General features: G+C 38.9%; 1 protein-coding gene across 2 annotated transcripts in view; it reads right to left on the minus strand.

The window, feature by feature from the left end:
• Positions 1-26,103, minus strand: part of sema5a (sema domain, seven thrombospondin repeats (type 1 and type 1-like), transmembrane domain (TM) and short cytoplasmic domain, (semaphorin) 5A) — a 242,647-nt gene that overhangs the window by 87,595 nt on the left and 128,949 nt on the right. For both annotated transcript variants that reach the window (XR_007035752.1, XM_047349930.1), the window contains exons 11-14: positions 23,380-23,587; positions 16,412-16,529; positions 11,747-11,928; positions 9,718-9,861 (exon numbers count right to left, since the gene is read on the minus strand). Coding sequence is in view for 1 of the 2 variants with exons in the window: in XM_047349930.1 (XP_047205886.1) it covers positions 9,718-9,861; positions 11,747-11,928; positions 16,412-16,529; positions 23,380-23,587 (652 nt within the window). In the remaining variant the exon portion in view is untranslated. The remainder of the gene's footprint in view (positions 1-9,717; positions 9,862-11,746; positions 11,929-16,411; positions 16,530-23,379; positions 23,588-26,103) is intronic.

Consider the following 26,103-nt stretch of genomic DNA (forward strand, 5'->3'; position numbering starts at 1 on the left):
ATAATTAGTAACGCTCAATCAATATGTTTCTGAGATTAAACAGCACTTTCAGTTTTTGCATGATCTCATATTTTTATATTTTCCTCTCTCCAGATCACAAAAGAACACATTGTATTTGCTGTAAAATGTTGGCTTCATTCTTGGCTGGTTATCATGACCAATATAGTACATTCCTTCTATTTCTGCTTAAATTTACACTTGCTGTAAAAATAACTACAAACGCAGACACTCCTGGTACGCAGTGTAATGTCAGGTTTGTTGGGTTTGTGTGTGGAAGCCTCAAGAGAGTATAGGTTTTAATGGACATCTTATACATGTTTACTTTAGATAACATTAATGTCACGTAATTATTTTGTTCACCTTAGAAACTGTGTGTCAGGGTGTGACATTTTGGACTTTGTGTTTTGTTTACTGTTAACTAGAGGTTTCTTGTTTATAGTTTTGTATTCATGTTTTCTGTTTTTCCTACAGTTCTAGTTTTCTTCTGCCTCCCATTGTGTTCTCCTCTCACCCTTTGTTCCCTTGGCGTTGCTTTCCTGTTCTTAGAATGGTTTCATTATTATTATTATTATTAGTTCTCCGGTCCCCCTTAGCCTTGTTCCTCTAGTTTATCTTTGTTCTCAAGTTCCTCCTTTATAGGTTAGCTTTAGTTATTGTTTACTTTTATTCTAGTCCTCGTTTCCTCTGCTTCATCCTCAGTTTTGGTTCAGTCAGTGTTTGTTTAGGTTTGTTTACTTTTTAGTCAGGGTTCCCTTTTGGTTCCTATTTTGTTAAGTGTTTAGGCCTTAGCTTGTTGTGTTCCCTCAAGGTTCTCAGTTTCCTTTAGTTCATGTTTATTCTTAATTCTTATGTTTTTATCTTTGTTTATAGTTTTGTTTTAGGTCTGCTCGGTGTCTTGTTAATTACTTGTATTAGCTTCACCTGTTCCCTCTGCCTTCCTGCCTCCTTGCCTCACCTCATTATGTTTGGTGGGTTCCTTGCGTTTCAACTCCTTCTACTCCTCTACCCTCGGCCAAGTGTTTCCATGTTCCTGCAGAGTCGGTTTTGTTAGTGTTTGGATCTCGACCCTGGTCAGTACCTGTGTGTTTTTGTCACGTCTGTGAACTTGAATAAAGCCCTGGATCTTTCACAATGCTGCTACCAAGCTCTTGTCTGCGCTTTGGTCCAACCCAAAACCACTCCGTGACACTGTGGACACATAGTTTACATAGCACAGAGCTGTCCTCTTAAGATGAGAAAGGCGGACTACGTCTGGCTTGTTCCTGCTAATTTTGGGGAATTCTAAGATGTTTCCGGGCCAGAAGGAGTAAATTAAAGCCCCTTAAGCAAGTTCTGTGCATGGCATTAGGTCATTCCCAGTGGCATGCACAGTCTCCAAAGGAAAGCACCCTGGAGAAACCATGATAATTTGCGTCTAAAATGACTGTGTACAACAGAGAGAAGCAAGCCTCTATTATGCTCTCCCTCCTAATGATGGAGTTCCTAGCATTATCTCTAAGGCTGAGCCCAGCCACTCTATAGAGGAGGACTGTTTCCAGCTGCTTGTATCTAGGATCTTATGTTTTTTGTCATGAACCATACCTAATCACCATAGGTAAATGCTGGAATGTAGGCTGACTAGTAAATTGGGAGTTCTGCCTTTTGAGTCTGCTCTTGCTTCACTAAAACAGACCAGAGCATTGGCCACCTTTATTGCAGACAAAGCTGAAATCTTTCTATTCAATTCCTGCTTGATCCTACCATCACTCATGAACATAATCATGTGCTAGAGACTACAATTGATCAATGACATGTGAGTAGATGCCTACCTTTTTCCAACTGAAAACCATCCATCCAAAAACTGGATGCTCATGAATGTATTTTTGTTTTTGTTTTTTGCTTGGTAACTTAAGGTTGGCCAGTACTTTTCTTTATTTAATCCGGAAAAAATATGTTGAAAATTTTCAGTCGACTGGTCCTGTCCAAAGATGTTTAAAGTCAGGCTTGGTGAGCTCATTTGACCAACCCCAACCACCTTTTAATTGCATTTAAACATCAAAGATGTGGATGTTTTTTCACCTTTCACTTTTCAACCACATTTGTAAATAGTTCATACATAAGGCAAATTTGCGTTTTTTTGTCTTTGCAAGGAAATGTTCACAAGGATGGCCTCAGTCTTAGGAGAAGACTTTGATGCTGTGCACTTCATACTGGGTTGTGAACCATTCCAGTGAATCCTTGAACTCTGCAGCATAACTTTAACTTTCATGTCTGCAAAGATGAGACCCTGAGATGTCCAAACCAGAGATCCTTATCTTTATTACTCCACATTGAGATGGGATGTCCAAAACAGAAATGGCAATATGAAGCACAGATTACAACCTGCCCTGTATACAAGCTTGACTTTGTGTTGATAGTACAAACACAACTCACTTATAATTATCTCCTAACTGGAGATGTGTTGCTTGGAAGAGGAATGTCTGAGTATTCCAGCTGGACATTTAACTTCATCTACCAAATATTGGATAAGCTGGAGAAAACAGATTAACTTTACTATTTCTACTTGGAAATGTACCTTATCTGAAATTAACCACTGAATCTAGAAGTGAAAGAAAGTGAGGTTGTCACCACAATCTTCAATTGAAACAACCTTGCATCTTAGATGTAGACTGCAAGGAACACTTTGCAGTCTACAGGTCCTTCTCAAAATATTAGCATATTGTGATAAAGTTTATTATTTTCCATAATGTCATGATGAAAATGTAACATTCATATATTTTAGATTCATTGCACACTAACTGAAATATTTCAGGTATTTTATTGTCTTAATACAGATGATTTTGGCATACAGCTCATGAAAACCCAAAATTCCTATCTCACAAATTAGCATATTTCATCCGACCAATAAAAGAAAAGTGTTTTTAATACAAAAAACGTCAACCTTCAAATAATCATGTACAGTTATGCACTCAATACTTGGTCGGGAATCCTTTTGCAGAAATGACTGCTTCAGTGCGGCGTGGCATGGAGGCAATCATCCTGTGGCACTGCTGAGGTCTTATGGAGGCCCAGGATGCTTCGATAGCGGCCTTTAGCTCATCCAGAGTGTTGGGTCTTGAGTCTCTCAACGTTCTCTTCACAATATTCCACATATTCTCTATGGGGTTCAGGTCAGGAGAGTTGGCAGGCCAATTGAGCACAGTGATACCATGGTCAGTAAACCATTTACCAGTGGTTTTGGCACTGTGAGCAGGTGCCAGGTCGTGCTGAAAAATGAAATCTTCATCTCCATAAAGCTTTTCAGCAGATGGAAGCATGAAGTGCTCCAAAATCTCCTGATAGCTAGCTGCATTGACCCTGCCCTTGATAAAACACAGTGGACCAACACCAGCAGCTGACACGGCAACCCAGACCATCACTGACTGTGGGTACTTGGCACTGGACTTCTGGCATTTTGGCATTTCCTTCTCCCCAGTCTTCCTCCAGACTCTGGCACCTTGATTTCCGAATGACATGCAGAATTTGCTTTCATCCGAAAAAAGTACTTTGGACCACTGAGCAACAGTCCAGTGCTGCTTCTCTGTAGCCCAGGTCAGGCGCTTCTGCCGCTCTTTCTGGTTCAAAAGTGGCTTGACCTGGGGAATGCGGCACCTGTAGCCCATTTCCTGCACACGCCTGTGGATGTTTCTACTACAGACTCAGTCCACTGCTTCCGCAGGTCCCCCAAGGTCTGGAATCGGCCTTTCTCCACAATCTTCCTCAGGGTCCGGTCACCTCATCTCGTTGTGCAGCGTTTTCTGCCACACTTTTTCCTTCCCACAGACTTCCCACAGACGTGCCTTGATACAGCACTCTGGGAACAGCCTATTCGTTCAGAAGTTTCTTTCTGTGTCTTACCCTCTTGCTTGAGGGTGTCAATAGTGGCCTTCTGGACAGCAGTCAGGTCAGCAGTCTTACCCATGATTGGGGTTTTGAGTGATGAACCAGGCTGGGAGTTTTAAAGGCCTCAGGAATCTTTTGCAGGTGTTTAGAGTTAACTCGTTGATTCAGATGATTAGGTTCATAGCTCGTTTAGAGACCCTTTTAATGATATGCTAATTTTATGAGATAGGAATTTTGGGTTTTCATGAGCTGTATGCCAAAATCATCCGTATTAAGACAATAAAAGACCTGAAATATTTCAGTTAGTGTGCAATGAATCTAAAATATATGAATGTTACATTTTCATCATGACATTATGGAAAATAATTAACTTTATCACAAAATGCCAATATTTTGAGAAGGACCTGTATGCCTGAGCATATGAGTGAATCAAACCACCAAAACCCAGCCTGTTGCACATGCCTGTGACAATATTGTTCAAAAAGTACTGCAAAGGGAAATGCTATTTCAAATCTAATTGAATGCTTGCATAATTTATTGACATAGGCTAATAAAAGCCCAGGAGACACATGCATAATCTATAATTACAATGTTTTACAAGGCAGAATTACCTACAGAAATGTCTAAAATACTTTAATTGGTTAGTTCTCATTATAAATTAACTACAGAAAATTGCAAGGCTTATTGGAGCCATCTAGTTTATTTTGCAGCTTTTACACCAGCTATAAAACAGCTTTTATAGCATTTTCTTAATGCTTTGGTACATGATTGCCTTTTTGACAAAAACATAGACTTCTTGTGCTAAAAACAAGCTTTTAATTTATATATATATTTCCTCCTCAGACTCAATTAAGCAGAACACTTCTGTTGCTGTAATCCCAAAAACTTTACCATTATTCACAACAGCTCAAAGGCAACATTCTTTACTCTCTAGATGTAAAAATCCTCAGTTGCTTTTCAGTTTTACTAATCTATACTGTCAGTGAGTTGATGCGTTCGGGAGCTAAAGTGTGGCAAACTGAAGACAAGTTGAAGAAAGAGTGTCCAGCGCTCACTCAGATTCACATTCACACTTTTATGTGGACAAAATATTCCTGCAGAAATCCAACTCGATAATAAAATAAAAACACCAGCAATCAATGCAGCAGAGATTATCTTGAGCTTTAAAATTATCCTCATCCAGTCACTAATCACACAAGAGAGTGGCTTTGCTCCATCTTATCCTTTTTGTTCTCCACTAAAACACACAGGGCTGATCAGAGTAAAACGGGGCTAATTATCCAGTACAGGCTGAGTAAGCATTGTGGACGCTGTCAGTGTGCTGAGGGAAAAGCCAACAGAAGGTTCATAAACGCAGGCATTAACCATCGAGATTTAAGCCCGCAGCGCTGCTTTATGTGCTCGTTTTCATAGCATTTGCCTTAACTTTAAAGGTTTTGCCTGCTGCAAACAATCGGGACAGAATTTATCTGATGCTTGTCTGGCGAAAGACTTAAAAACAGAGCTGTAAAAAGGAGGCTTTGTATTTTCCTATTGCATTTGACATTATCTGTATACTCTTGCATGTATGGACATACAGCATTAAAATAACCTTTCAGAGCAAAAAAGCTGAGATGAGGTCAGTTTCTTATGGCACTCATGCTGCTTGTTAACTTCACCTACTTCATACATGGCTGACTTCAAACAGATGTGGTAGAAGATTTTGGACATGGTAACAAAGGCTAAATAAATGTTTTTCAAGTGGATGCGTAAATGTGAGCCCATAGTCATTTACATATTCCTATTAAATCCCTGGTATGCTGCCAGGGGTACAAAAACAGGAACCCAACTTTGTAATTCTCCAGTAGCTCTGTATTTGGAAAAATACCCACCATTCTGATCATACAATGTTAAAGGGATAATAACATAATAACACAATAATTTTGCTTGTATTTGAATAACTAAATGGATTTCAACAGCAAGCTATGTTTTGTATTTTAGATCTCCCATCTCTTCCTGTGATATCAGAGCAGATTGAGGCAGCAGGGCTACCTGGCACTGCAATTAGAAATTTTAAAGGGCCATGCTTTAAACACAAGTGTAGGAGTTGCACTAGCAAAGAGACTATTATACTAATAGTTTAATAAATAAACAAATACCCCTGTTAGACTATTGCAAATTTGCCTTGTGTGTCATTGGCATAGGAATTGCCTTCTTACAACTCTGATACTGAATCAACTCTGAGAGGCCATATAAACTGCACATATGCACCACTGCTATGGAATCAGAGCAAGAGTAACTCAAATGTCACAGCTTTGTTTGCACTGATGAAAATTCACTCACTCTGCATGCTGAATGCTCAAATTGGCTCCAATTGATGGCAGCCAAACTTACTTTCTGAATAATTCAGCTAATAATAATTTAACCGTTTAAGGCTAATCATAGACTGTGTTCAGGGAATTGAAATTTGGTAGAAACGTCACTGCAGATGTAATGTACCCCATCTTGACGCAATGTACCATTGTAAATTTTACTCTCTTCATCTCAATAAACAGACATACACTTTACAAAAACAACATGCTGAATATATTTTTCAAAATTTGTTTTAATTCTGTGAGTGTAGCCCTATATAAAAACAGTTTTTTTAGATATGTAAACATGCGTAAAACAATGTGACAGAGGCTTCCGTATTTTCTCTCTTAATTCTCTTAAATCAAAACACCCATTATAAAGGCTTGTTTGATTTATCATGTTTGGCATCATTAATAAACTCAGTATAAAAACATGTGTGTTAATGTATGTTGCAAGAACTTCTTTAAGGATTATCTGTTTTTATGTGAAAAATTTTCAACCGCTGATATCAGTTAAATGAATGAGGTAAAAAAAAAACAAACACAAAATGTCATAAAAAAAGAACAAACTAACAGACTATCATAGGAACAGCAGATCTTCGAACTGTCCTAAAATCGCTCTGACTTGTTTCAAATAACTGAACAGAGTGAGTACTGAGCCCGAGTATTGGAGATGACACAAACAGGATTAAAACAGAAAAAAAACGGGATGGTCAAATCTGCTTCTCTTCGGCTGCAGGTTTTACAGCCAGTCAGCTGTTTTTTTTCCGGTGTATTTTCCCAGTAACTGGGCTGTGGCGGTCACTCTGTGTATTATTTTTTTCACATCTCCAGAAGGCGGAGTGTATTACTCAAAGACTGCAACTTCTGAGGCTGTTGTGAGTAAAAAAAAAAAAAAAAAAGATTCGGGGAAGATATGAGGTTATTCAAGAACGAAAAAGGACAGAAGGTAAAAAAAAGGTAGCAGAAAGATCTTAAAGTCCAATTATCCATCTTGTGAAATGCACTTTCTGTAGCCATGGCAACAGATTGTATATATTTTTCCTTTTCCTGTAACCTCAGATCTGTAGTTATTTGCACTTTTTCTTTCTTTAGCTCTGTTTCGCAGTGGGGTGATTGAAAAATAAATCCACAATAGGATTATCTGTGTAGTTACACAAACATAAAATAAAAATATATTTAACACGCAACAAGGTTAGAGATCTATGTTAAATATAAAGAATGTTCTGTGCTCAAACACAGCAGAAGCTTTTAAAGCTTTTACTCAAATCTTTCTCAAGTTTAGCCAACAGTGGAGGAAAACGTTTTGACAACCAGGACAAACTGAGAGAAAAAAACAAGCCCTGACCTTTTCATAACTTAAACAACAGTACATGGAAACCATGCAAGCATTTAAAAAAAAAAGTCACTATCCACCACCAAAACGTCAAGATATGGAATGATTTGCATGTATAAACAAGATAATTACCAAAGCACCATCCTACCCTGCTCATTCTCTAATTGGCTGTCAAGGAGGTGAACAGAAGAAAGGGCACAAAGGATGAAGAAAGGGAAAACTAAGTTGCGACCAAAGTCTGGTTCCTTACAGCAAGTTACAAAGTGGAGGATTGCTGTTGTTTTTGTTTTTTCTTTTACATCCACAAATCTCACGTTTGTTCATATGAACTTTAATCAGGACGCAATGATGAAAATACAATGCTGCACAAAACTCTTGAGTCTTTTATCATTCCTTTTTGTTTCCTAGGACACCAGATCTTCTTGTGATCATTTTAAAGTGGGTTTGGGGGAATAGTTATAATAAAAATCTCTTTGGTTTATTATGGCAATGAGTAAAAAAACCCTTCTGAGAAAATGTGGAGCCACCTACTATTGAAGAATAGATTGCTATTGTAAATGACATTTATATAATGGAATTGATCCACTTTTCTCTCAAGGTTAAAACAGGCAAGTTTTACAGGTTTTGGTCAAAATGGTCTGAGTATGTAAAAGCTGTAAGGTCTGAGTTAATATGAACCTCAGTTTTGCACCCACCCCCCTGGAGTCTTAAGTGTCTCGTTTGTCCTTCTTTATTTCTTCACCTCAATTCAACTGTGTACGTGCTTTTGAGTTGTTTATTGTGTGGAAAAGCAATAAAAAATGACAAGTGTTTTGGAGCAGTGTTTCCTCTGACTTTTTGAAATCTTTTTGAATACTTTAATACTTTTTCAGTTATTTCAGTCTATTCTCTGATTTATGATTCATTCATTCATTCACACTCAAAAACTCATTTAAATGGATGAATTAAGGTGGTGTCTTTGTATCATAATTAGTTCCACATTTTAAGTTAGATCTTCAAAAAATGCAAAATATATTCCAGTTCTACACAAACAATTGTATAATAACAGATCTGTACCATTAATAAACTTGGTATGTTAATTTTAATTTTCATCCAGGGAGTCCACAACCCAGCAAGGCTGATGGTGGTATAAATACATAGAGATATGGTTGGATTTCAGCTTTAACTGGTCACAAAAACATGGCATTGGCAGAAAAAAATTTTTTTTTAATTTTTTTGTCAGATTCTACTTCCACTAATATTTCTGATATGGAAAAAAACACTCTTGGAAGAATCAAATGGAAATCTCAATATATTGTGCGACTTGTTATTATGTAGATGGAATCTAACGATTAAGTTTTATCTAACATGACTGAATTTTAATAACATTCACAATGAATAGCCATGTGGTTGAAAGACCTGAGCAGAGAGTGTCCTGAGACGCTGCGATATATATAGATATATACATACACTTAACACTTCATCTTTGTCACAATTCTTAGGTGTTTGGGTTTTGTTTTTCTTTTGGGTTTGTTATTCACCATCTCTTTTTAGGTCTTGCCTATAATCATTATTGTTTATGTTCTCCAGGTGGTGCTTTATTAGTTCATTCCTTTAGTTTTACTCATTCTTGTATTCTGTTCATGGTGCATTTTAGTTTATGTTCTGTTATATCTGTAGGATTTTCATGTTTTAGTTACCACTCCCTGCCACAGACAACTTGTAATCAGTTTCATTCACTCTACCTGTGCTATGCCAGTTAGTCTCCCTGTCTCAACTGTGCACCACACTATTTACGCCTTTTCTGTCTACGCCACCTTGCCGGATTATTGCATTTGCTATTGCTTTTGTCTCTGTTCATGCCTTGCCAGCTGCTTATTCAAGCCTGTTTTGTCTGAGTCCATGTCATGGTGGTTTTTGCTCATGCTCCATTTCTGGCTGCAAGTTTTTGTTTTATTTTTTCATGAAATCCTTAAGATTCAATGAGTTTCTCCTGCATTTGGGCTGACTCCTAGTACCACCCTGTGACAATCTTCTGTCCCACATGCTTACTTTTAATCATTTAATCAATGCACAATATGCCATTTTGTTCAACCCTTAAGGATGACAAAAAAAAAAGTTGGAAGTCTTTTTTTCATGGAAGCAAATGGTATCATCAGTGGTTTAAAACTTTTGCACGCTGCTGTATAATGGTAGAATTGTGCTTCTTACCTCTCCTCACGGTTCTGGCCCACACACACTCTCCCACCATGGCGAGGGGTTGGGTTGCTGCAGGAGCGTTGACGCACCTGGAAGCCGATGCCGCAGCTGGTGCTGCAGGGGGACCAGGAAGTCCATGGAGTCCAAGCTCCGTTTCTATGGTGATACACAAAGCAACATAAGTCTGTAACTTTAGCCATAGAGGCAAATGGAAAAATGGACTCTTGCAATTATTTAGCCCTGGCATGGTATTGCCTCACAGAAAAATGAACCCGATAATATACACAATGACGTTCCATATACAAAACAGAAATACAAAACACAATGCATTATTAATGGTCCAGATTTAACTAAATACTTTTGGGAATAAAAATGTCTTCAATTACTTTTAAAAGTGTCCACAGAGTCCAAACGCTGTAAAAATAAATAAATAAATAAATAAAAATAAATAAAATCAGTTTGGGTGCTAGCAATTGACTCAAGCAGTACAAGAAGGTGGCTCTCCATCTTAAGCTTCAAAGGTCAATCAGTCAGTCAGTCATTTTCTACCGCTTCTTCCATAGTGGGTTGTGGAGAATTTGGTGCCTATCTCCAGCTGTCTAAGGCGGGGTACACACTGGACAGGAGCTCCAAAGGTAAAGACCACATTTTTTTATGAATTTTAAAACTGCCTGGTAGCCAAAGCAGTGAAAAACATTGGGTATGAATTCCTCTGTCTGAGAAAGTGAGAGGTCTCTCAGCAGAGTTTTGAAGATTAATTTAGATAAGTGAACAGCCAAATACTCCTAGATGAAATAAGCTGTTTCTTGTTAACTGTTTTAAGTCATGTTCCAGAGACAGAGCTCTTTTAAAACTTACAACACATTTTTTAGACACTGGACTTCTACAAGAATCCTAAATCACCCGGTGGTGGTTTAATGTCAGAGATTGCACGGTCTGGTGCAATAACTAAAGTTCAGCTTTAGCTGATTTTAATTGTAGCCTAGACTCAACCTCTTTGTAATGTAGGTGAAGAAGTTAATTAAAGAGGGTTCAATTGAGCAAAACAGCTAAATGTCATCAGCACTGTAGGTCCCACAATGGAAACCTTTGGAACTGTAGAACATGATAGTTCTAGATTCAGACATAATCTGGTTGGAAATATTTCTGAAGCACCTACCTGATATTTATGAAAAAAAGCTTAGAACAAATCGAGACATTTCAACCACATCCTACATTCTACTTACGTAGAAGCTACACCTGGCCTGACTCTGTTTAGATGTAACACCTTCCTGGAGGGGGGCGTTGGCCAAGCTTCTGCTGACAACAACTTAATGCTCTCCTTCTAACGATGATACACTTGGCCCTGTTTTTTAGTATCATCTTTCAATGCAACCAACTGTCCACTGTCGCTACATGCTCATCCAGGGAGAGTGAATGCTGTAAATCGCTGACTCAATGCAATCTGCTGTGTTTCCTTAGATATAAAAACTTTTTAACCAATTTAAATAATAAACTGAATCTGACTGCACTGTTTGATAGTTAGGATAAATTTGAATATATGTACCTGGCTTGAAATCTGTATGATTCGATTGAATTGACTTTGTCAAGTGCCTTGAGATGACATCTGTTGTGAATTGGCGCTATATAAATAAAAGTGAATAGATTTCAATTGTATACTATGGTTTACTGTGTCAAAGGCTGCAGAGAGGTCTAACAAAACTTTGACTATTTATTCTCCAAATAAAGCTGGCATCATAATGTGTATGGAAACGTGTTGTTTTAGAAATAGTATTTTTCTCCGAGTATGATGTAAATTGGATTGCATCAGCCTTCTCTAAACTCAACATTTATCTCAGAGTGTTAAACCTTTAATGAGCAAGTGTGAAAGAAATCCAATGTCCAATCAACGCTTGTAAGCTCAAAATCACAGAATGAAAATGTAATAAAGAACAATTTAGAGTGTTAATCCATAATTATGTTTGAGCATATAAGGAATTTATCTGTTAATTTTGTACAATATTCAAAACTCATGAAGAAAAACAGCACTGGAATAATATACCTGGAGCAGTTGGCAACTTCAACACTGATCCCATAGCACTTCTGGCCACCACACTGGGGGACTGGGTTATCGCAGGCTCTTGTTCGACACAAACAAGCCCCCGCACTGCCTCCATCGTTGTGGGTGCAGGTGGACCAGACAGACCAGGCACCAAAGCCTCCATCGACTGTAACGTTACGGACCTGTTAGTAACAAAAAGGGCCAAAAATAAAACATTTTGAGTGTAATGGTTTTTCTCCGAAATGGGTCATTGCATTGGTGTGGCTTTCAGGAATATGTTGCTCTGGGAGATGTGGCTAACGGGTGCAGAAAGATGGAAACAAAAATCAATTTTTCTCAAATAGATACAAAAAAACTGCATTACATCGTCTGCTGCATGTCAACAATCGAGCAGCTGTCTGCTATAACCATGAAGTAAGACAGAATTTGCTACAAGGTATAATGAAATTTCAAGAAAGTAAAAAAAGAGAATTGGAATATGAACACAAATACGTGGAAATAAAATGGGGCCTCATCGATGAATATATAAAGCAGACTAAAATTGGAAAGATCAGATATTATAAGAGCAAAGAATTACAAGTGTGATGCCCTGGTTGTCAAGGCAAACGAGAGAGAATCAGGAATACTGATGATGTGAGCCCATGTTGGTGCAACATTTCAGGGTGATTTTAAAAAGCAAAAACACTTTCACACCAGCAGAAGACGAAGTGATCATCAAATGCTTTGGCGGAAGCCAAATAACATCTGGCCTCTGCTCTTATTGGTAATTGAATTTTGCCGTTTGCCTAAACGAGAAACACTTGGACGAGACACGAAACATCTGCAACAATGGGTAGCCAAGTAGGCAAACAGTACACAGAAGCAGCCAATAAAGCCAATATTGCAGTATCATTCAGGCTGTGGCTGCAAATGATTTGGTAGATGTGTATTTTCTACTGAATTATTTACTTAAGGTTGCACAATATAATATATAATATTCAATAAATGATCCACACTGCATGAATTTCATTAAGAAAATAATATTTTAGTTTGTTTTTGCAATGTTTATGCTTCCTTTTAAATGTCAGAATGGAAATTACATCATAGTGTTATGCTATCTCAAATGTAAAGCCTGTTTTGATCAATATAATAGTTCATTACAGATTCCAGGGGCAAAATGCATGCCTATTTTATTCTTACAAAGCTTAACATAACACATGCAGAATAGGAGATGTGGCAAGAGGTCAAAATGTGTTAGAAATTCCATTTTACGTAAGTCAAAATACAGACTGTGATTAAAAAAAATGGCTACAAGCAAGACTGAAAGTTTTGTTTTACTTTATTTTACAAAGTTTTGCATCATTCAGCACAGATAAGACTGTAATGCCAGATGGCACTAATTAATTCGTTGGTAAAGCACATCTCCTGTCTCTGCCTACACAACACTTCTCAGTGTGCAAAACCTTAGCTGGCTTTTAACTTTAGACCACCACTTTCCAGAAGTACGCAGCCAAGCACACACTCAGTCATTTATAAGCCTTTGGAAAGTGTTAATGGACTCATATGGAGTGAAACAGTAACTGTGATTAAAGACAGTTTCTGTTTTCCATCACATCATGTTGATGAGTTGTTTAAAACATGCACATTTTTTTCTTTTTCTAATCTGACTTCAATCGCTGTATGGTAGATCTATTTCTTGTTCTCAGCATTACTATTTAGAAATAATGCAGCAATTCTATATTCTTCTTAATTTTTTCCAGAACACACTGGAGGGACTTTACATCCCTTCTGTTGTGAATTTCTTTGATTCCCCTGAATTAGCTGAAAAGTTGCTGTTAAAAGAGATGTCTAAATTTCGCTCCTGGATCTCATAACCCTGCCATCTGATCTTACATACGTAAGTGGGAGACAATAGATGAATGGATATTTCTCTGAGCATCCTTTGCAAACAGACCGTATTTGTGTTTTATATAGTTTTACTATTGTAAGCTTTGTCATTTAGCCTGCTAACTGAGGACTGTGTAGTCTAAGTTGTTTTTTTCGCAGTTTTACTGCAGTGCAGTGTGACCTCAAGATGAACTGACTGAAACATCAATTTCTGGGAAGATTGGCAACTGTCTTGCATGTTTTTCAGTTGCGAATAATCTTTTTCTCTGTTGAATGACAGATTTCAAAAATCCCTTATGAACCTTCCAAGATTGTCAGGCAGTTTAAATTACTTCCCTTGGGTATCTGCTGATGTCTTTGCTCTTAAGCGACGTATTAACAATCCAGTATGTTCCATACCAGCAAAGTGCAAAACCTCTAGTTTCAGAGATGTCCAAAAAAGTGCAATTTTTATTTGTGTGATATTAGGTTCATTAGATCCTGTCTCAATACAGTACAAAAGTAACACTGTTTTTTCTGATTTATATTATCCTGAGGCTAAAAACAACTATTTTACAATAGCTAAAGAAAAAACACTGGCAGCATCTTGCTTGCTGAAGTTGCAAGTAAAAAACGACAAAAAATAGGTTGTGATTTTCTTTCCCTTTCCATGGATGGATAAAATGTTATTAAGCATAAATCTTGTAGTGAGGAGACAGAAAACTTTATTTAGGAGTTACAAAAGCTGTTTATGCTTATGTCAAGATAAGCAAATATTGTCTAGAGTCCTACTTCATATTTAATAGACTAATATGACTGTTATCAGTCCCCCTGTCCATATTCCTTCCAATAAAATTATATTACAGAAAGATATTTTAAATAACGCAATACAAGCAGCAAAGTAAGGCTCTTTTTTTTTGTTTTGACGGTCTTTGTTTAAACATAGATGTTTGTGCCCAGAAATGCAAATATTGTTTATCTCCCAACCAAGAATAAAGTATTTTTCCTAAGAGGCTTGAGTGTCAAATATTCATCTAAAGCTCAGATGTGCTTTGTTTGTAAATTAGGCCCACAGAAAAGAAAAAGGAAAGTCAATATAACTCAAATTAAAATAGGTGTAATAGGATGGAATGTTGCCCCAAAGGAAGATAGTAAAATGTTGTTGTCTCTTCTCAGATAATTCAGTCAAACTAGAAAGAAAACAAGCCAATGATAGATCCATCTACCCATCCATTTTCTGTACCCACTAATCCTTGGAGGGTCATGGGTGAGTTGGTTCCTATCTCCTGTAATCACTGAACAAGAGGCAGGGTACATCACCAGTTTATCCCAGGGCAACACAAAGACACACAGGATAAACAACCATGTAGCATACACACATTCCTACCTAAGGGTGATTTAGAGTTGAGAATTAACCTGCCATGCATATTTTTGGAGTGTGGGAAAAAGCTGGAGTACCTGGAGAGAATCCACACATGCATGGGGAGAAAGGCCCTGGCTGGGATTCAAGCCCAGGACCTTCTTGCTGCAAGGTAGCAGCGCTAACAACTAAAGCTAATGAAGAAGCTATTGCTGCCATTACCCCAAATACAGGTGCATCACAAAAAAGTTAAATATCATGAAAATGTTCAGGATTTTTTGTCAATCCTTTCAGAAAGAGAAAGTCATATATTATATATGCTTTTCTCTTTCCAATGCTTTGATTATCTGATTTGTTGACTCTGGGACCTTGATTTCCAAATTTAATTGAAACTTTGATTTCATCTAAAATGTGGACTTTGGACCAATGAGCAACAGTCCAGTTCTTTTTCTCCTTAGGCCACGTAAAACACTTCTGAAGTTTCTGTTTCTGGATGGGATTTGTCTGTGCGTAGTGGGTCTTGATGCACTGCCTCCAGCCTCAGACCACTCCTTGTAAAGCTTCTTGAATGGATTTTGCTTGACAATACTCTCAAGGCTGTGGTTATCTCTGCTGCTGGTGCACCTTTCCTACCAGACGTTTTCCATCTACTCAACTTTCTATGACTATGACTATTGCTAAAGAACCCACTCTGTTGGGTTCTTTAGCAATTGCCCTCTAAAGCAATGACCTTTTGTGATTACACTCCTTGTAGAGGGTGTCAGTGACTGTCTCCTGGACATCTGTCAAGTCAGCGGTCTTCCTCATGATTGTGTATCCTTCTGACCTAGACTAAGAGTCAATTTAGTGGCTCACAAAACATCTGAAGCTGTTTTGAGTTAGTTAGCTGATTTATGTGTGACACCAAGAGTGTCCAATATTTAACTTTTTCACATCATTGTAATTTTCTGAGAGACTGAATTTCAGGTTTTCATTATGTGTAAGCCATAACCATTAAATGGAAATAAAGGCTCTATATAATAAATGAGATTCGATTTTGAAACAAAACCTTTGAAGTTTTTTATTATATTGAAATGTTTTGAGATGTACCTATACTGCATGTTTCTTTCCCACAGGAAACACTCTTTGTTCAGTGCTTTAGTGTTTACCTGTGCTTCCTGTGGAACTAAGGGTTCCAAATCATTCTGTACACTTTATCACCTACCAATAAGAGTTATTTTAAAGGGTGAATCTGATCAGCAGATAATGGAAGCTTCTAGTTTTTGCATCAAGAACAAGCCACAGTAGACACTGACACTAATACCAAAAGTAGCTTGTCGTTGCTTTGCTCTAATGGACTAATGTGCAAATCAGCAGACATTTTAGTTAGGATTTATGAAAAAATTGTATTTATTGTTTTTATTTATGAAGTGTTTTATGCTATATTGTATGCACAAATCAGAGGGCAGATTGATACTCACCGGACATTTTGTGATGCTTTGTTCCCACTGGCTCATTCTGACACTTTCCTCCAGGGTGGTGCATTTTTTCAGCAACAAATCCCAGCCACAGTATGGGTCCCTGGCTCCTACGCAGGCTCTAAAGGGTAGGAATAAAATATCCCCATTAGAGTTTATTTGTAAGTCTCTTGCGCCATACAGAGATCTGTGCCTTACAGAATGCCATAGAATCAACCATCCGATAGAAGATTACAGAGGAAGGTAATAAGTGGTGGGTTCAATGTCCATTAAAATATAAGAGCCCGCAGACAGGATGGTAGAAAAAAGTATAAAAGAAAGCGTCATGGGAGAGAAAAACCGACATAATAAAGAAAGTAAAAAAACAACGGAGAGGAATAATAAAGCTAGGAAAAAATATATTTTAAATATGTCTGAATGTAGAACATGACAATGCATTAGCCTCAGCATCATGACATTCTACCTTAATCCAGTATGCTGACTGAATTTTCAGCATCAGCTTAGATAATATTCAATGTGAGGATATTTTAGTAAACATAATGGCATATATCTTTTCAGAAACCACCACAGATGGTTCGTTGAGTGCAATGAAACCCCTGATGTTACTTTTTTCATGTAAATACAAGGCTGCGGTGACAGTGCAGTGACATATCTTTCGGCCGCAGGCATCAACGTTGCATGACATGCGCCCAATGGAAATAATGTTTTTTTTTCCCCGAAGGTTTCATAACAAAGAGACAGAATACAGACACTAACAGGAGTACTTAAGTAAGGAAAAACGGATTTAAAGGATTTAGAAACTATCCTTGTGAAATTTGTAAAAAAGAAAAGGGGCTGGTGCTTCTCTGTAAAAATGATGTTGCTGTATCGATGTGCTGGTAAAATGGTGTTGCAGACAGTGTCTATTTGGGCCAATATCAGGGATAAGAGCAGCTTAGCGATGTGAGAAGAGGAGAAAAAACTAAAGGTCTGAGTTTGTATATCCCAGAGAGCCTGTCTCCAAACAACATAACCAAACAAAGACATCCTTCTAATACAGCAACACCTCAATAAATAACAATATCATTAAAGAGTTCATTTTGTTGCAATGACATAATTCAACCAATGAAACTAATGTATAGATTTATTAGACAGTCATATGGTTCAAGCATATATTTTTGTTAATTTTGGCAAAACTCAAAATTCTGTTTCTTAGAAAAAAAAGTACAGATAAAAATTATTTTTAATACAGAAATGTTATAAAGAAGTCACAAAATCCAATTTTTTTAAGGTCCGGTGTCAATTTTGCACACTTAATGATGATTTGGGAACCCATCTGATTAGCTGGTGTAGGTCCACTGTGTTTTCTCGTTTACCAGGAAATTTCTCTTCGATAACAAGATTTATGGAGATGCTGGTTTCATTTTCCAGCAGGACCTGGCACCTCCTCACACTGCCAAAAGTACAAAAAGTGTCTTCATTGAGATTGTTTACAGTGAGAAGCTTAAGAACAGCCTTTCTACTGGTGATTCTTCTGCTGTATGGACTGGTCTGAGAAACCTGACTGCCTACAGGAGCCCCCCCACCCATCCTGAACCTCAAACCATCTCCTCCACATCCCATTCAGGAACAAATTCCTCCCATAAAGTAACCAACCCCCTACCTTCAGATCTTCTGCCTGCACTAAAGATCTCTGGGTAAGATGTAAATAGGCTCTTTCAGTGCATGAAAACAAAGAAAGCTGGAGGACCTGATAACGTCTCCCCATCTTGCCTGAAAGCCTGTGCAAATCAACTCGCCCCGATCTTCACCCGGATCTTCAACAAGTCACTGGAGACGTGTGAGGTCCCCTCCTGCTTCAAACGATCCACCATCATCCCAGTGCTCAAGAAACCCACCATCCTAGGATTAAATGATTACAGGCCTGTAGCCCTGACGTCTGTGGTCATGAAATCCTTTGAGCGGCTGGTGTTGAAGCACCTGAAAGACATCACAGGCCCCTTGCTGGACCCCCTGCAATTTGCTTACCGAGCAAACAGGTTGGCAGATGATGCTGTTAACTTAGGTCTACACTTCATCCTGCAACACCTCGAACATCCAGGGACGTATGCCAGGATCCTGTTTATAGACTTCAGCTCGGCCTTCAACATCATCATACCAGACATCCTCCACCCAGCTCAACGTCCCAGCCTCCACCTGTCAGTGGATCAACAGCTTCCTGACGGACCGACAGCAGCAGGTGAGACTTGGGAAGATCTTCTCCCGCAGCAGATCAATAGGTACTGGTGCCCCCCAGGGGTGTGTTCTATCCCCGCTCCTCTTCTCTCTGTACACAAATGACTGCACCTCATCGGACTCGTCCGTGAAACTCCTTAAGTTTGCAGACGACACCACTGTCATTGGACTGATCCAGGACGGTGATGAGTCTGCATACAGACAGCAGGTGGATCGGCTGGTAAACTGGTCAGAACTACCTGGAACTGAACCCATTCAAGACTGTGGAAATTGTGGTGGACGTTGTTATTTGTATATTGAATATATGTATACTCTTCAATGCAAAAAACAAAAACCAGAGAGCAAAGTGTACCAGAGTCATTCCTTGTTTTTATGTATGAACTTGGCAATAAAGCTGATTCTGATTCTGATTGTTTGGCTTGAACCAAACTCCATATACTGTCAAGATATGGTGAGATCTTTCCATGTAATCCATGCAACATTCATTAACTGCTCACAGTTAGATCCATATAAATTACAATAAATATCCTTTTGTGTAATCCATGCAATAATTATTACAATACACAGTTGAAGCAGTAGAGTGAAACAAGCATATTCTCATATTCTAGAACTGAGAGACTGGAGAGGCCTGTGTACCGTCACATATTAACTGTCTTATCTTTTGCAGAAGTATAACCAAGAAGTGTGACCAAAGGAATAATGTATGATGATTTTCCATTTTCAACAAGTATTAAATGAAACAAGTAATCTTTGATTTTCAGGTTAAAACACATATGATTGAAATATGATTGAGAACTGATAATTAAAATAAAAAACATTAAGGTTTAGAAATTCTCAATTAGCTATATATGAAAGAGATAATGTTGTGTGGTGTATGAATAAAAAGGATGAAGTTTAAGTAATGGTTTTAAACTGTAAATGAAGTAAACGCTGTAACTAAAAGTTTGAGCAGCACCGATGTAAGAATTAAAGCCTCTGTTTAAGAGGAAGTGTAAGGTTGAGTGAGACAGGAATAGAGCAGATGTTCAGGAATTGGGGAAGTGAGAGCTGTAACTTACAGCACAAGGCTGATGACTGAGGCGGGGGCGCAAGGCAAAGAAGAGGCCAGCAGACAGCTCAGGACTGAGGTGATGATGGCATGTCTGATATGGACACGACTCGGGAAATTCCAGAAAATCACCTTATGTCATGGGTGACCAATGGGACAGCCATGGCAACAACCACTGGCCAATGAGCACAAAGAGTTTGGTGGAAATGCTCTATAAAATGGGCAAGAATAGAGGAACTAGTTGGTTGTTTCCTCGCAGAAGACCAGCGAACAAGATCGGAGAGACGTTACAGATGAATCAGAGGACCAGAGACACAGCCCAGCTGATCGACTGCATTAAAAAGAGGATCAACCCGTTTGCCTTAGAAGGACTGTACCTCAAGATTAAGAATCTGATTTCATCTAAAGCCTTTTTATCCAGACAACAGAAGTGAACTTGATCAGTGAACAGCTGATTGCTCTAAGATTCAGGTTTCTGGAAGTCCTGAATCAACCTCATTTATGTCTCCGGGTTTCCTTCAACTCTTCAGCCTCTGGAAACTACTGTCTTCGGAGACATATAACAACAAAGATCCTGTTTAACCATTGAAGCCTGGAGCATCAGTGCCTGCCACCTAAAGGAAGAAAACTGAAGATTAAGTCGTATTCCCTTCAAGAAATCACCCGTTGTTACCAGAAGAACTGTCTCCATCAGGTGCATGGATGAGCCTCCGTCTTCAAAGCCTCTCCAAACTCACTAGTTTCAGCATCAGGGAAATACATGTTGAGTTGATTGATTCATTCTATTATTGAAATTATTTTGTGTTGCCGAATTTAAGCTGTTACTGACTCCTGCAAAAGCATTACTAATTAAAGAAAGCATATAAAATTCTAGTTAAATCGTGGACATTCAATTATTTGAGTCACCGTATTTTTGGTTTTTCATTGGTGGTAAAAACGTCTTGTTGCCTGGTTCTAAGATATTTTAGGAGGTTTTTATAGGTTGCCTTAGCCAAGTTTGTTAAAACTGCGCCCTTGGGGCTCGTGCCGAGCCACTAAAAGTAACCTAGCCCATATACCAAGAGCCAGTTGTAAAATTAGGGAATCAGCAGCCGTGAACAAAAGTGACTGTTGAAAGTGTGGATGACTGCGATAGGCTACTCAGTCGTCCAGACCTACAGTTGAAGAAGGGCGTGACTTTTATATGAAGGCTGTCAGAGGCTATGCAAATCATTTCCCGACACCAGCTTAAACAGAACTTTCAGTAAACCTGCTTAGTAAGACCTTTCAGGTTTAGGGAAGTCTCGTTGGATGGAGAGCTGGATTGAGCAATCCCTTTAGACATAGGGAAGTAGGAGGGAGGGGTTAGTTCATCGGACAACAAAAATACGTTATTCAGTAGAGGAGGATGAAAAACATAAAACCCAACAATGCAGAAATCTATTTTCATTGATCTTATGTAATCTTTAAATTGTCTTAGAAACAAAATTTTAGATATTTATTTGCTGTGAGCCACAATCATCCAAATGAACAGAAATAAATTCTTGAATTATTTATCATTATTATCTAGATATACAGTGGTTGGACAATGAAACTGAAACACCTGGTTTTAGACCACAATAATTTATTAGTATGGTGTAGGGCCTCCTTTTGCGGCCAATACAGCATCAATTCATCTTGGGAATGACATATACAAGTCCTGCACAGTGGTCAGAGGGATTTTAAGCCATTCTTCATGCAGGATAGTGGCCAGGTCACTACGTGATACTGGTGGAGGAAAACGTTTCCTGACTCGCTCCTCCAAAACACCCTAAAGTAGCTCAATAATATTTAGATCTGGTGACTGTGCAGGTCATGGGAGATGTTCAACTTCACTTTCATGTTCATCAAACCAATCTTTCACCAGTCTTCCTGTGTGTATTGGTGCATTGTCATCCTGATACACGGCACCGCCTTCAGGATACAATGTTTGAACCATTGGATGCACATGGTCCTCAAGAATGGTTCGGTAGTCCTTGGCAGTGACGCGCCCATCTAGCACAAGTATTGGGCCAAGGGAATGCCATGATATTGCAGACCAAACCATCACTGATCGACACCCATGCTTCACTCTGGGCATGCAACAGTCTGGGTGGTACGCTTCTTTGGGGCTTCTCCACACCGTAACTTTCCCGGATGTGGGGAAAACAGTAAAGAGAACAATAAATGTTTCACATTGTCCACAGCCCAAGATTTGCACTCCTTGCACCATTGAAACCGACGTTTGGCCTTGGCATGAGTGACCAAAGGTTTGGCTATAGCAGCCCGGCCGTGTATATTGACCCTGTGAATCTCCCGACGGACAGTTCTGGTGGAAACAGGACAGTTGAGGTGCACATTTAATTCTGCCGTGATTTGGGCAGCCGTGGTCTTATGTTTTTTGGATACAATCCGGGTTAGCACCCGAACATCCCTTTCAGACAGCTTCCTCTTGCGTCCACAGTTAATCCTGTTGGATGTGGTTCGTCCTTCTTGGTGGTATGCTGACATTACCCTAGATACCGTGGCTCTTGATACATCACAAAGATTTGCTGTCTTGGTCACAGATGCGCCAGCAAGACGTGCACCAACAATTTGTCCTCTTTTAAACTCTGGTATGTCACCTATAATGTTGTGTGCATTTCAATATTTTGAGCAAAACTGTGCTCTTACCCTGCTAATTGAACCTTCACACTCTGCTCTTACTGGTGCAATGTGCAATCAATGAAGACTGGCTACCAGGCTGGTCCAATTTAGCCATGAAACCTCCCACACTAAAATGACAAGTGTTTCAGTTTCATTGTCCAACCCCTGTACCTGTAAATAAGGACCAAAAGATTCACATTGTTCACTATCTTTCCAAAGTAAAAAAAGACACAAAAGACAAGAAGATGTGCCTTTCTGTTACCACAAGGTGATGTTGATGCTGAATGATCTGAAAAGAGACTACAAAAAGAAAAATGTAAGTACCTATCTCTCAGTGGTGCTCAATGTCTGCCATATTATGTATCCATGCAACAAAACCACAAAAAGATATCACTCCAATATTCCAAAGGTATCTCTAAAAAAGTAAAAGTAATGCCAATGAAAAAGCTCAGCTAGTAGGAACCAAGGAGTGTCCTTGGTGTAGTGTCTTTAATCTGTTTTGTTTTTTTTCAGAATTTTTCAATCTTCACATAAAAAGAGAGAGTGAATGTGATAAAGTGGCTTCAGCATGTATCACAGGGCAACAGATGTAATACGAGGCATTAAGGCTTTGCTGTGCAACAGTTACGGCTCAATGGGTAAAACAAAAGAAGGATGAAGGTGCAATTTCTCAGTACAATGATAGATGGGATTCAAATGTTGATTGGTTTTTACACCTGAGTCTGGAAGTATTTACTCAGAAATGGGTCATCTTCCAAACAGATAGAAAGCTGGAATATCTGATAAATCTACAGAAAATCACAAGAGAACAGAATGAGGCAGAAAGCACATGATTTTGTCCATGGGTCAATCAGTTGGGGAGACAGCCAGAGGACAGCCACAAGCACCTCCAGTGGATCAGACAAAGCTGATTTGGAGGATTTAAAGTTTCAGCAAAGGCCTGGTTCCCTCTGATAAAGAGCATCTTATAAAATATGAGAGAAAAACAGCTTGAAAATTTTGTTTGCACATTTGCTTTAACAGCTTCCATTGAGATTAATAGTGTTCGTTTTGTGCGCGGACTCACTCTCTGCTTTTGTGGTAGCGGCATCTCTTGAGCGGGATCTTGATGACCTGGTCCCTGAAGCCCACATAAAGCTCGCTGCGGCTGTGCAGGATCAGCAAGCTCCGTATCGGCTGCCTCTTCCTGGGCGGGAACAACTCGATCTCCTCCAATAGGCAGCTCCCCGTGGACTGGTTGAGAGGAGACAGCACTTTTCTGATAGTGCCATAATCTGGAAGAGAAAGTGGGGGGAAGAGAGGATTATGTCACAAAGAGGAAAGAGGACTGATAATCCTCAAGAGAAAAGGTAAAGTAATGGGGGAAAAGCCAAAAGAAGGCAGGATAAGAATAGCAAAGGGTTTGAAGAGGAAAAACCAACAAATAATGTATGCTGAATGAGCAAAACTACACTCAACACTCTGTGAACTACAGAACAATCACTTCCTGAAAAAGAGGCTGTGAAATAAGGAGTAAAAGAGAAATGGGGCTGGATGTGCAAAGCCTGGTTAAAGCATCAATATGCAGCACTGTAGATGTAATGAGAGTTGATGAGGCACCGGAATGCATGATTTCTGGACTACTTTTCCTTAAGGGAATATTCTAGGGGATGAAACCGCTTTGTAGTTGTAAAAAGTGAGAAAAGTGTGGAAATCTGTGTCATCATGAGTACATCCTGACCATTAATTGTGTGTAAGGCAGGCCCAGTGAGATGCAGTTTGAGGCAAATTTTCTTTTGGAAGAGCTAAAACAAACATATAATCCATTATAAAAGCAGTCCCCTGGGCGAGCCAAAGGTAATTAGGTGTACAGGGGAGCCAGAAGACGAACAAAATGCTAATAGGTAACTTAAAGGCGGGAAATGTAAAAGTTAGGTTTTGCCCCAAGGAGTGTGGTCAATAATGCTGCTGCAACTTCATGTAATAAGTAAGGTAAGGGACTTGCACCTTTCAGAATGATATCTAGATTTACAGTTCTTTGTTAAAGTACTCACACACCTGGACCTTTTTCACATTTTGTGACATTAAAACTACAAACCTCTATGTATTTTATTTGGCATTAAATGTGATAGATCAACAAAAAGCAGTGGCAGTTCTGGACTTTATGGAATAACTAAGCCATAAGAAGTATTGCATACAATTCCCCACTAGCAACGTGTAAAACGTGGAAGAAGTTGCTCTGGCAAGATGAGAGTAAAACCGAACAAGTTTGACCTTGAACATGCTATCCCCACCAAGAAACATGGTGGTGGTGGCATCATGCTATGGTGATACGTCTATTCAGCAGGGGGATGAAAGCTGGTCAGAGTTTAAAAGACCCAGAAAGATCGGGACAAGGGCCAGACAAATTAAATGGAGAATTTGAGGCCAAACTTGAAAATTCTATCCAGTCTGACTGATGATAAGCTATTTTGCAAAGTAAAATTGGCATAAATGAGATTCTCTAAATGTGCAAAGCTGGTAGAGACGTATGCCAAACAGCAGTTGCAATTCCAGTAAAAGATGGTTTTACGAAGTATTGACCAAAAGGGCTTAATACAAAGGCACACACCTTTTAGATATTTGTCAAAAAACCTGCAAACCATGCATCCTTTTTCCTTCTACTTAACAATGGTCTGATGTTTGTTTATCACAGAAAACACATTGAAGTTTGTGATTGTATCAGGATAAAAAAATGTAAAATGGTGTGAATATTTCTGCAAGGCACTGTACGGGATGTGCAACTTCAACTGTAAGAACTTTATTTATAAAATGACATGCCAAATCATGGCCAGTTTTAAAATCATGGCCAAATTATGGCCAGTTTTTTTATTCAGCATGTAATATTTTGGCAAAGCTGTGTGTAGAACTGTAGTTCTTGAACTGTAGTTATTGAACTGATTTAGTTTTTTGTAATACAATAATTAATGTGCTATGCAGTCTGTTCTTTTGTAAGGCAGAGTAAGATGCCCCTTTTGGAAGCTGAAAATATCTTATAAAATCCTATTTTCTAATTTAGGATTTATTAAATGCTGCACTGTGCAGTTTTGTGTTCTCATGTGGAGGCTTTTCAGATCTATGATATGCCAAATTCTTCTGTGGAGTGATTCGCTGTTCAAATTAGGTATGTGTTACCTTAGCAATATATTTCATTCTGATAGCATGTACCTGTGTAGATGTTTCAGATTCTTTTAATCCATTAGGGTTACCATTGAGAAAGATAGTAGTCCAGATCATATAGGCAGTAATTACTAAGTAGGCCGAATAACTGTATCAGCAAACTGCAAGATTGTTTGAAAGAACCTCACCTGTCGACATGTTTGAACTCCTGACTGGCGCTATTAGGTTTTCCCACAATGGCCCCAATCAGTGGGGTGCGTTTAGGTGCTAATAACAGCATGTGATTAGGTACGAGCCAATGGCCCTGGCAGTGGTTCAGATGTTTTCATTAGCGGCTGGTTAGTGTCTGGGGAACTTGCAGTGTGGGCAGCTTTGTTACAGTGCTGCATTGATCACAGTAGCGTGCAAACAATGAGAGGGGAGTTTTTGAGGGAGATGCCAAGCATGGAGGAAGTGAACTGACACAGACTGTGTGTGTGTTTGTGTGTGTGTGTGTTTGTATTAGAGTGAGAGTGACTGTACATGTGCTTGTACTGCATACAATATATGAAATCTCCTAAAATAACACCAACTCATTAGCAGGAGGATCATGTTGTCATTTCCCAGAGGGCCTTTGTGGTACGTTAGTAGAACGAATTGGGTGAATGCATGC

The sequence above is a fragment of the Girardinichthys multiradiatus genome, chromosome 21 (assembly GCF_021462225.1).
Source record: "Girardinichthys multiradiatus isolate DD_20200921_A chromosome 21, DD_fGirMul_XY1, whole genome shotgun sequence".
Lineage (NCBI taxonomy): Eukaryota > Metazoa > Chordata > Actinopteri > Cyprinodontiformes > Goodeidae > Girardinichthys > Girardinichthys multiradiatus.